Below are 12,540 nucleotides of genomic sequence, written 5' to 3' on the forward strand. Positions count from 1 at the left end.
GCCTGGACTCCGCGCTTTGTGCCGTGGCCTTGGGACAGCATGGGGAAGGCCGCCAGCTGCCTCCCATGGCTGCCACAGGGGTGGGGTCAGTTGATGGTCTGTCAGTACACCCGGCCCCTGCAGCCTGCACTGCGGCCTCGGGGCAGCCAGGCAAGGACCCCCAAGGCCACTGGCTGTCTCCTGCAGCCACTAAGAGGCCGGGAATAGGGGCGGGGCCAATCAACAGTTTAGCAAGGAGGGTGCAGCTTAGATAGCCACAAGCCCTAGCAAACTGTGGGCAAAGAGGCTACTCAGTGGTAGCTGCCCCCAGGAAACTGGAGGCCAGGACAAGCAGACCAACGTCCCAGAAAGGGAAGGAGGGACAGCAGTGGGCCCAAACCTCACAGGGTTTTTATGAACATAATGTGGGGGGGGGGAGTTACTAGAAATAATAGCCCAAAGATTATATAGAAAGAACTAAGTGAATAGTTCAAGATCCCAACAGTGGCAGGAACAAAACCTTACATAAGCAGCTGGGGTGGGGGAGGCATACAACCTGGAAAACCCACAGAATCCTAGTGATTCTGGCTGTGAAAGCCTTCGACAATACATTGTATGGAAGAAGTTTGTTCAGTCATCTTAGTTTGCTTTTAGGTTTCTTGGTAATATTATATGGAAATCAGAGAATCTTCAAAAAAATTATCTATAAAGTACTACAATCAGAAAGCATAAGCAAAAAGTACTACAAACAGAAAGCATATGAGGGCTCTTAGGACAATATCCTGAACCTTCAAACACTGGAGCTATCATTTTATAGCCAATCAAGATATTTTACATATATACACTAAAATATGCCATAAACGCATCAAAAACTGCTGACCGTGTCAAGGTCCAGTCTATCCGACACTGATGAGGAAGCAGATAATCTATGATATCTTGTTTCACTAGAATACAAAAACAGGCTTCAGAATCAGCATTTCTAAAAACACTGTAGTTGCTAAACCCTCTCAAAAATACATTTAAGAATTTTGAGGGGTGTAAAAGTGGATACAAAAAGGATCAAAACCCTTGGAGGGAAAAGAATTATTTCCCATAAAGTAACACACGTAATAAATAAAGTAATAAAAAAAACTTCCTGACAGTAAGGGCCATTCTACAGTGGAATGCACTACCTCGGAGTGTGGTGGAGTCTCCTTCTTTTGAGGTTTTTAAACAGAGACTGAATGGCCATTAGTCAGGAGTGCTCTGATTATGTGTCCCTGCTCTGCAGGGGGTTGGACTTGATGGCCCTTGGGGTCTCTTCCAACTCTACGATTTTAACAAGGGTTTGTTTGTTTGTTTCTCCAGTGGGCGGATTCAGGAAGCAGGAGGATTTTTTGTTTTTCCTCCTTTTCATGCTGACCAAATCCACTTTGGAGGCAGTGTGACACCACCTTCACTGTGCTGTCCCTAGTCACCACAGCACTTCCCCCAAATCTGAATTGCTCTGTAAAAAATCCAAGAACAAAATTTTAGACAGATAAAAGTGAGGTTCTAAAGTGAACTAGAAAATAGTCCCAAACAATATTTTTCTAGATCACATAATTTCAAAATCTGCTCATGATTTCAAAGACAAGTCCCAACTTTCAAATATTATCAGGGGTCACTGTAATCAACACTGATGAAAGTATATGTTTTTTCCTCACTTACAGAGCAATCTAAGAGGGCCGGGGGCGGGGGGGCCCACTGGGAGAAACATGATCCTTGTGTTGGCATCATTGCCACTTGTGACACCCAAACAGGTATAGACACTGACACAGGACCAGGTGTGGTGGCAACAGAGCACTGTGCAGCTCTGCAGAAGCCAAATGCGATCATCTGGCCCTTTGCCCACTGCAACAGTGGCCGTGAAAGCAACAGTGGCCGTGAAAGAGAAAAGGGGCTCTGGTTGAGCTCAATGAGCCTTCCCTCCTTGTGGAAAGGACTCCCAGCCACTGGTCCTCCACTATAAGAGGCCATGCTGGCATTGATGAGGGCGTTTCCAGGTAGGGCTGAGTTTAGTAGACTTCCAGAGCCCTTTCAGCCTTTTCTGGGTGCAGAGTTACACCACCACAACAGGTAAGCTGTTGCCCTGAATGGGACTTCAGGGACTGAATGGGCCAGCAGTGATTTTCTTTTGTTATTCTGGCAGCCACACCACCAAATGCATCTTTGGAAGCACCACAGCTATACCATCCCCCCTCCCACCCCATTTTGGATTGGGCAGCCTAACTACCATAGCTTAAGGAAATGTTGCTAATTAAAAATAGTGTGTTCATATGTGAAATTTCCCATCATCCTCTGGCAGCCAAATTTTCCTAAGTACATCTCAATGATTCCTGTAAATTCCTGTCCTTATCTTACCACAATTATACATGCATTGTTATTTGTTTGTTTGTTTACTGAACCCTACCCTTTAAAATTTGTTGATGACTTTGTTTTATAATGATTATCTAATAATTTACGCCACATTTCCCTTATTTGGGGTAAGAGAAAAAAATCAAATCTTTGAATAAATTACATGGGTGATTGCACTATGGCAGCTTGGATAGAGCTGCTATGGTACATCAGTTGTGGCATCCTGCATAAAGCAATCAGTGCCAAAAAGCCTTACATCTCAACTGACCTGGCATTTGCCGTAATTTCTTTTTCTGATGTCCTTTCTATTTTGTTTCTTACCTCTTTGCCCTTATGGTTTATAGACATATGGATACTAGTGGCCCAACGCAATGTCCAATAATATCTAAGTGTTGCATGGTCAGAACACAGTAAGACATTATTAGTTACCTCTTTACCTGGCTATGTTATACAGAACCTCTTACAACTTTGAACACTTAAAATTTAACTCTTGTTTAATACATCTTTACCTCTCCGCTTCTGATACAAGCGCAATACGACCATAATCCCAGAATCTTTTCCTTATAATAGAGAACACCAAGATTAAAATCTAGGAAAGAATTTATTTTTTAAAAAAATCAGTTTAACAATGATATAACATCATCAGTATTCATCATTTCAAGTAAACTATGGTATTCATCTTTTCAATATTCATTATTTCAAGTATTCTTGATTTCAATAAACTGGTTTCTAGCTCCTCAGACTGGATAGTGACAAATAACAGATCCAGGAACAAACTTGAACTTGGCATAAATCAGTGGACTTCCTCCCACCACTCACTGGCTATGCACTCATAAACGTCAGTTTGGCAGACCTTGTTGATACATTCATATGAAGCAGCTTTATATAGAGTGAGACCACTGGTTTATCAGGGCCAACACTGTCTACTTTGACTGGCAGTAGATCACCAGAGTATCATGTCAAGGTCTTTCACATCACCTACAACCTGACCCTTTTAACTCAAAGACAGAGATAACTGAAATGTCTGCTTTCAGTGCTGCAATCTTGTTATCCAAAGACTTTGGATAACCCTACCATCACTTTTGGCCAAGACATGCTAGGCACTGCAGCAAGACCAATCTACTGAGAAGAGACAGCCCCTTTCTCCCTTTTTCTTGGTGCCCCTTTTTCCAGTTGCTGCCTTAGCACAGTCTGTGCAGACTTGGCTCTTCTTCACCCAGTAACTGCAGGATTCAGAATAACAGAGAAAATCTATCATTAGTGAGAATTTACTTAAACAAACATACCAAAAAGCAAGTTACATCAAGCAGAAGGACAGTAGGCACACCACCGAAGGTTACACCTTGAAGCACAGTACTTCCGCGTGCAGTACGATAGCAGTACGTCCCATTTGGAGAACCAATGGTGCTGTTAATCCTATCTGAAAAATAAACTAGGCGCGAACGTCCAACATCTGGAAACAACAATGGACTCATGTTGTCTCTCCTAAAATAAACAGGGCAGAAAAGTTACAATACTTTACAAAAAGATCAGGACAACAAACAGTTCATTCTGAAGGATAACACAACCTAGAAAAGAAGGCAATATTTTGCCACTACTACTCTCTCTCCAGCATTCAGTTTAAAGTAAATACCGCTTAACAGTGGAAATTACTGATCAAAATCATAAAGGAACCAGCTCATGTAAAAATCAACATGGAGTATTGGCGATTGCCGCTCGGGATGGGTTAGTGGAGGCAGGGCAGCTGCAATTGCCCGGAGGCCAGGCCAGAGGAAGGGAGGCCGAGCCCTGGCCTACCTCAGCCAATCAAGGGGCAGAGGCAAGACGTCCACTTTCGGAGGAGGGCAGATCCGAGAGGTCTTTAAATGACCATCGCCTCCTCCTTTGTGCCGGCCGTAATGATGGCTTTGTGCCCCGCCGACGATTTGCCGCCCACCTCTCCCTAATTTTACAAGTTGTTAATGCATGTTCTTTTGTCATAACCCTCGGCGGTTGGCCCATGGGTCTTGATCCGAAAGGGCCAGGGAAAGGGAGATAAGGGAGACTCACCACTCCTTCCCCGCCACTTCGGAAAGTGGGCCGACGGCGAGGCAAGAGGCCGATCACGCCCTGCTGGACAGGGCCAATGGGGAACACCTCTTGCCAGGAGCGTCCGCCCGGCAGAGCCCCTCAGCGGAGCGGAGCTCCAGTACGAGGCATCCGCCAGCAGGAGCTTCGCCATGACGATCAGATCAAGACCCATGCTTCGCCTCACACTTCTGTCTTTTGTATAATAAATGGCTATGGCCAATTGATTTATCCCAGCCAAGGTGTTGTGTGATTATTGGGAGAGGATCCATGAGAAGGTTCCACCTTCAGATGGCAAACTTCAACAAAATATTTTTGGCACAAGATTCCTATGTAAAAGATCAGGGAACCAATGCAAAGGGTTAAAGGGTTGTGCACAGAATTATATCAGAAGGAGGCTGAAGTAGGACAAAATACATATCTTTTTATATGATTTGATATTTGTAAAATACCTAGTCCTCAGTAGCAGGATTAGTTAAATATGCCAGTGATTTTGTATCACAACTGAACATCTATAGCAATAACAGACCTATTTGGCAAATATATCTTAAATCCAAAGTACAAATAATTAAAGTGTAGAATTTGCATCCTGTGAATGTAAAAATGGGGCCAATTCATGGAGGAGGAGAGGTCCATTAATGGCTACTAGCCATTAATGACTAAAGGTAACCTCTACAACATCCAGAGGCAGCAACGAGCATCAGGAGGCAGGACTAGGGAAGGTCTTGATCTCTATGTCCTGTTTGTTTGGCCCTCTAGGACAAAGGATTGGCTGCTGTATGAAACTGTATGTGTGAAACTGTATGATGGACTAGAAAAACCACTGGCATGATTTTGTGCTCAGGGGCAACAAAATATACACATATACAATTCCATAATAAATATGATAAAACTATAAATGCACAACTAGAAATTTAAGATTTAACTCTATATACTTTCTATAAAGACATGATGGCAAGAAGCATCTAACTGCCTGAACACACTAAAATCCCAAACAAGAGGTGGAGGATAGAAGATAAAAATTACTACCTGATAAAGGGGGGGGGGGGCAAAGATGATAATCACAACCACCTCAGTCATATGCCTGGTGGAACATACCTGTCTTACAAGCAGAGGCGTAGCTGGGCCAAACTGCGCCCGGTGCACATTCTAATTTTCCACCCCCCCAAATGGCCCCCCATGGCACACACACCCCGCAGCGCCCACCCTTCCCCCCTTCCCACACTTACCTTAGTTTCTTTCCTTTTTCAGAACTTTTTCAGGCTGAAAAAGGCCTGTTCACAGTAAAAACGGCCTGATGGGAACTATACTTCCCAGGAGACCTTGTGATCCCCAAGGTCTCATGGGACCTGTAATTCCTTAGGCCGTTTTCGCTGCAAACAGGCCTTTTGCAGCCTGAAAAAGTTCTGAAAAAGGAAAGGAACTAAGTTAAGTGTGGGAAAGGGGGTGGGAAGTGCCACGAGGGGTGGGGGAAGGGGGAGGGGTCTGGGGGGATTTTCCATGCCCCCCAGGCATGCACCCGGTGCACGGCGCACCCCCCACCCCCTTGTAGCTCCGTGACTGCTTACAGATCCTGTGGAACTGCATTAAATCCCACAGAATGCTCTCATGAAACAGATCATTCCACCAAATCGCAGTCAGGGTCAAAAAGGCCCAGGCCCTGGTCAAGGCCAGTCAGATTTCTCTCAGGTCAGGGCCCAAAAGTAAGTTATCACTCAATAAACCGAGTGTCCATCAGGAGACATCCGGAGAATTGGTCCTGCAAGTACATTGGTCCCAGAATATTTAGGGCTCAGTACTAAAACCCTGAACTTGATCCAATCCTCCACCTGGAGCCAGTGCAGTTGGTGGAGTGAAGGTTGGATGTGTGTCTGCAAGAAGGCTCTGGTTAGGATCCTTGCTGCTGTTTTCTGGACCAGCTGGAGTTTCTGGAGTAGGCCTAATGGTAGCCCTGTGTGCAGTGAGTTGCAGTAATCCAGCTCAGAGGTGACTGTTGCATGGATCACTGCGCTGGCTTAGGACAGATAAGGTGCCAGCTATCTCACCTGGCAAAAAAGTTAAAATGCCATGTGAGAGACATAATTCACTATTGAGAAGAAGAAAGAAGGAGAAGAAGAGTTGGATTTATATCCCCCCTTTCTCTCCTATAAGGAGACTCAAAGGGGCTCACAAACTCCTTTCCCTTCCTCTCTCACAACAAACACCCTGTGAGGTAGGTGGGGCTGAGAGAGCTCAGAAGAACTGTGACTAGCCGAAGGTCACCCAGCTGGCGTGTGTTGGAGTGTACAGGCTACTCTGAATTCAACAACAAAAGATAGAGTGCCTTATACCAACGTATTGAATTCACAACGCGTAGAACCCAGGCTGAGGTAATTAAAGTAATAGATTCAAAATACCCTTGGGATCAAAATCCCTATATACATTTGTATTAAACAACACAATAAACAATTGTTCATGCATTCAATAAAAGTTCATACATTCATAAAAGTTCAGTTATCAAAATATGCCCGTCCCCCATAGGCTCCATAAATATCCACACTAGTTACAGTGATGAGAGGCAGTCCTCCTCATAAGTGTAAAACCTTATATGCTTATAGTCCTCTTTGTGTTACATGTATTATACAATATTGTGTATTTCTTATTTATGTATTGTAGAAACTCACTGTTAGTAAGGCTAAAGACAAGTGCAAAAAGAATTTATATTTCTGAGGAAGATTCTTCGAAAACGCTGCATTACGTATGAAGCGTTCAAATAGTGGATTTGTACAATTTGGGGATTCATTTTTACTGAACTGGACACTCATAGCAATTGAGCAGGAGAGGTCTTTGCCATAAATCGCCATAATTTTGTTTTCATCAGATTACATTTATGAGGAGGACTGCCTCTCATCACTGTTTGTATTTACCTAAAAAGTTAACTAGTGTGGATATTTATTGAGCCTACAGGGGACGGGCACATTGCGATAATTGAACTTTTATGAATTAATTATATTGAATGAACTTCTTTATGCATGAACAATTTGTTTATTGTGTTGTTTGATACAAATGTATATAGGGGTTTTGATCCCAAGGGTATTTTGGATCTATTACCTACTTTAATTGCCTCAGGCTGGGTGCTATTGTTGTGAATTCAATATATAATACTCTGAATTCCCCAGATAAACCTCCACAGCTCAGGCGGCAGAGCGGGGAATCAAACCCGGTTCCTCCAGATTAGAGTACACCTGCTCTTAACCACTACACCACTGCTGCTCCAGGAATACTCCAAGGTTCTTGATGGATGATGCAGCAAAAAGCTGCACCAGTCACAGCCCAGTTACAGTCTTTGCTGGATTTAACTCTATAAAGTTGTCTGCATCCCTATGCAAGGCAAAGTTTGAGCATGCAAGTGGAGTCAAAGATAAATTCAAAGTAGCAATCCAATGCATAGGATTGCAGCACGAGTCCCTTCACAAACTTAAACTGAGTTCATATTGCTGACCATAGATAGAAAATACTGCAACAACAATGATCAGATCTGTCCAATGGCTTTGCGTTGTATTAAATCCAGTAATAATCTAGTGATGTTATTCCCTCATTTCAACAAGCTAACAAGCCAGATAGCATTACATTTTAATTTTATTTCAATTTTCAATTTAATACCCTGCTCTTTCCCAGAAATTTTGAAGGAAGCGATTTTTAGTTCCAGGCATAAAAAATAACTTTTAAAAAAATCAGGGTAAAATGATTCATTTATATGCCTAATCACCTAAATGACTATTACCGTTAAATCACTGTTATTTTTTTAATTGTTAAATTTGAAATTGTCTCAAAGTACTCCTACTTCTCAAGTACTCTTATTGCATAAAGACAGTTTTATTTCTAGTAAGAGAGTTTTCATGGCAAACATCTGCACATCAATTGACAGGTGATCTGTTTAAGTGAAATTTTTCTTTGTCTTTCCATCAATGGACCATCCTACTAATGTCAAAGATTTCTGTATAACTTCTTCTTGCAACAGAAGAGATTTTTAAACAAAAAAAACTTGACAAGTCTTTCAAGGAAATGAACTAAAAATCCTATAACCCACAAAATACAGTTAATTTCTGCCATCATATATTGGCTCCACAATTCTAAACCCTGCAGAGGGCAGAAGAGAGTCCAATTTTTACTTAGTTTTCCTTCTATTTCCCAAGATCATAGGTAATCACCATAAGATTGCCCAATCTTTCCAGAAAAACTTAATGAAGAACTTAAGAAATATACTTACAAGTAATTTTTTGTTATATTTACATCTGCCAAGATGAAAGGATTATAAGCTAAAATTCACACAAAAAAATAAAACTAACCCCCAATATCTAGTGCAATTAAGAGCTGTAGTAGAAGTCAATACCGGTTCACCATTTTAAGAAGTTGCAATAAAGAGGTATTACATTACTATTGTTTTTAGATTGTCTTAAAGGCCTGCCCAACTACCTGAATCTGTGTCAGCATTAAATAACTTCAATAAAACGCTGATAAACAGTGCCTGCCCTACAGCAACAATAAACAACTAAGGACTTCACTGTGCCCCACTCCGAGTTTTAGAGGGGAAAATCTTTTACCGATATTCTTGCCATAACAAGCGCAGATTTCTTCATTACTGGATAGCTCTGTCAGAAACTGTTAACGAATCTGGTAAAGTCTGTCAAAGAAACTCACTAGCAGCCTTGGAAGAGTTGTGAAACAGGCAAGCCACGTCTACACCAACAACTAACGCTGGCTTCACGCAGAGAACAGTTTTGCTGCACTGTTGCCAAGATACCTGCTCCAGAACACAGAAATGGCTGGGGGGGCTACACAAAGATAACGGAGGGGACTTGCCTGAAACCACACAGCTCGTGGGCGGTCAGGGTGAAAAGGATTCGAGGCCCAAAGATCACACGCAGGGTACAAACTTGAGGCCACCGCCCTTCCCCTTTCAGTAAAAAGACCGCAGGAAGCAGCTGGGAATACACCAGCTGTCACAACAAGGGGCCAACGGGGAGCAGCTCCTCCCACGAGCTTTACTCAGAGAGAAGCAGGGGTAGACCTCAAGGGTGGGGATTGCACCCAGCCAGCCCCCTGTTATGGGGGCCAGCGGATGCACTCGCCCTCCCTTCCTCTGTCGCTCAGCTCTGGGAGGAATTCCGTCGCCAGTAATGGAACGCCAAAAACGACGGTTTGGGACCAGACCTTTTCTTTTCTTTCTTTTTATTTTCTTTTTTTTTTGCCTGCCACTCACCACCAGGGAGAAGTGCCCGTTACCTGAGAGGGCGGGCGGCAGATGCCCTCCCAGGGACGAAGGGCGCAGGTTGTCCGCAGCCAACGGGAGAGTCGGATCTTACCTCCCTGCACAGTCAGAGCGACAGGTGGGCCCTAGAGGCGCGCATGCGTCCAGGCGGCGTGGCCCTCGCCCAAGTGAAGTCGCGTTGCCCCATGTCCTCACGAGGGCCACCGGATGGGCGGGTGGACTGTCCCCGTGGCCGTGGAAGACGCATCGAGCCCGTTTGAGGTTCGAGTGAGTGTCCACGTGGCTGTTACTGGATGGTTTTTGGCTCGGCAGTTTCTCTTAGGCTGACCTTCCTTCCCCGCTAGTGGAAAAACTGTGAGTAAGCTGCTGATCTCGATGATCCTCACTTCTGAATTAACGTATTGAGGATTGCACTGTAAATCCCACATGTGATATAAAGAAACATAATCATTTCAGTAGCATATGCCAGTAATCTTAAATATAACACACATGACCCTCTAAGTTTTCTTCCCAAGGCTTAAGTCATCAAATGGCCCCTTCCGCGCACGCAAAATAATGCGTTTTCAAACCACTGTTTGCAAGTGGATTTTGCCATTCCACACAGCTTCAAAGAGCACTGAAAGCAGTTTGAAAGTGCATTATTCTGCATGTGCGGAATGAGCCAAATGACAACTTCTGGTTTATACATCTTGTCTAACTCACACACACACACACACACACACACACACTCTCTCTCTCTCTCTCTCTCTCTCTCTCTATATATATATATGTTCTAATGTCTGGGATTTGGTTAAGAATACTTTGAGGTGGAAGAAAGTCAATCTGCATGTGTCCAATTACTGCTACTAATTTACTATTACTAATTTACATGCTATATTTATTTATAGCATTTGCATCTCACCTTTTCCCCCAAGTGGGACTCAAACGAATTTACAGCATTTTTCTCTTCCATTTTATCCTCACAACAACTTTACTAGGTAGGCTATCCTGAGAGCCAAACTACCTTATCCCAGAGTCTGGCACAGAAACTCAATGTAATCTTAGAGCTTAAAAAAAAAATCTACAGAGGCCAAATCCTGCAAGGGATTGTGGTGTGGAGGAATGAGTGAAGCCTGGCTTCCCCATCCCAAGGTCTTGGAAAAGGGTGTGTGTGTGTGTGCGGCAGAGCCCATTATCACCTGCATTGTGGTTCCTGTATTCCCATGATGATTTTAAAAGTAAAAAAAAAAACAGGTTCTAAAATAGTTCCATGTTCCCATGGTGAATCCGGGAACATAATATTGTCTCAAATTGGCCCTGAGAGTGTATGACTGATTCAAGATCACTCAGCACATTTCCATGGCAGGGTGAAAATTCAAACCTGGGTTCCCAGAAGCTTTATTTGATCTACAGTCCATTTCCAAATTTGGCTAGTCTTATACTCTATCTTATACTCTAACCGCTATTCTACACTGGCTTTAAAACTTGGCCTGCCAAATTTGGAAGAGAACCATAGATCAAATAAAGCTTCACATGGAGATGTTATAGGTATAAAATAAGGGTTTTATGATGGGGAAGAAAAAGGAGGAGGAAAAAGTAGCCAATCATATTTGCTCATACAAAATCTAAAAATACAAAATCTCTGTAACAAGTGGGGAACCTGCAAGGACTTGCATAAGGTTACTTCAGTTTCCTAGGTATCCCCTTCCCTATACTATTTCCACTTTCTCTCTTTCTGGCAGCCACCATATCCTCTTCCTTTTTCCTTACTTCATCTCTTCCACTCACTAACCAATATTTCTTGTATCTGTCTACAGGTCTTCACCTTTATTTATTTACTTCATTTATATTCCAATTTTCTCCCCAATGGAGACTCTCCAAAGTAGACAGGACAGAGTTGTAGATCAGGCCAGACTTTATCAAACAGCCTGGTACTTTATCAAACAGTAGCAGAGAAATAGTAATGTTACTGCTGCAATAAGGCATTCAGGACTGATTCTGTTGAGCCATTCAGGACAGGAGGGAACATATCCTGATCACAGAGATCAGGAACTGTCAACATTCTAGTCAGCATATTTATCCACAAGCTGATTGGACGGTGACAGTATAAAGCCGGCTAGCAACAGAGTGTGTGTGTGGTGTGGTGTGGTGTGAAAGTCGAAATAGTGGGAGTTGTGTTTGCTGATAAGTACGGAGTGGAGAACGGAGAGAAACTGTACGGCACTGTAAATATTTTTCTGCACCAACAATAAAGCCTTTCTTAGTGGAAGAAACCTGTGTTTCCTTCTTCTGGGCAACCTGGTGAGCAGCTTCTAGTGCATTTATTAGGCTGCGCGGACAGATTCCACATGGTACAAATATATTGATGGAGGGACACGGTACAAATATATTGATGGAGGGAAATATCTCAGTTTGGGCAAGAACTTCACTGGGTCCCATCCTCAAAGCAGGATTGACCCATGATATTTTTCTCAACCCAGGTTTTTCAAAAAATGCCAAAATCGCATTAAAAAACCAGGTTGAACCCGTTTCTATGGGAACAGCACATGTGCCCACCCTGCCGTCTGCTCTCCTGCTTTACATCATGTCGGTTTCATTTCTGTTGAGCACCATTTCAGAAACGTCCCCTTGGCAGTGACTATGAGCACTGTTTCACCCAAATGTGTACAGCAATGGATTCACAACAAATGGGGCTGTTGTGAGCAATGGCCCCGTTTCTTTTTCTTTTTATGTTTTGGGTGCTCAGAGCATGTAGTTAGTAAATACACACCTTTGGATGTGAATGGGACATATTGCTTTGCTCCCTTTTTGGACAGATGTTATTATTTTGTACATCACAATGTTAAGGGGGGGGTTGCATGCTTCATGTTTATATGTTTTTTCCCATG

The 12,540-nt window shown here is 43.1% G+C and overlaps 1 protein-coding gene across 3 annotated transcripts in view; it reads right to left on the minus strand.

Annotated features, from left to right (window-relative positions):
- TMEM63A (transmembrane protein 63A) overlaps window positions 1-9,780 on the minus strand; it is a 46,929-nt gene extending 37,149 nt beyond the window's left edge. The window contains exons 1-4 of one of the 3 annotated variants that reach the window (XM_048506334.1): window positions 9,452-9,780; window positions 3,642-3,842; window positions 2,865-2,944; window positions 860-923 (exon numbers count right to left, since the gene is read on the minus strand). In XM_048506334.1, the coding sequence (XP_048362291.1) occupies window positions 860-923; window positions 2,865-2,944; window positions 3,642-3,830 (333 nt within the window). In that variant the 5' untranslated portion in view covers window positions 3,831-3,842; window positions 9,452-9,780. Of the gene's footprint in view, window positions 1-859; window positions 924-2,864; window positions 2,945-3,641; window positions 3,843-9,451 lie in introns of those variants that run through there. The other 2 variants (XM_048506415.1, XM_048506492.1) reach the window with 2 other exon arrangements.
- Between the last annotated feature and the right edge of the window lie 2,760 nt (window positions 9,781-12,540).

This window comes from Sphaerodactylus townsendi, linkage group LG01 (genome assembly GCF_021028975.2).
Source record: "Sphaerodactylus townsendi isolate TG3544 linkage group LG01, MPM_Stown_v2.3, whole genome shotgun sequence".
NCBI lineage: Eukaryota > Metazoa > Chordata > Lepidosauria > Squamata > Sphaerodactylidae > Sphaerodactylus > Sphaerodactylus townsendi.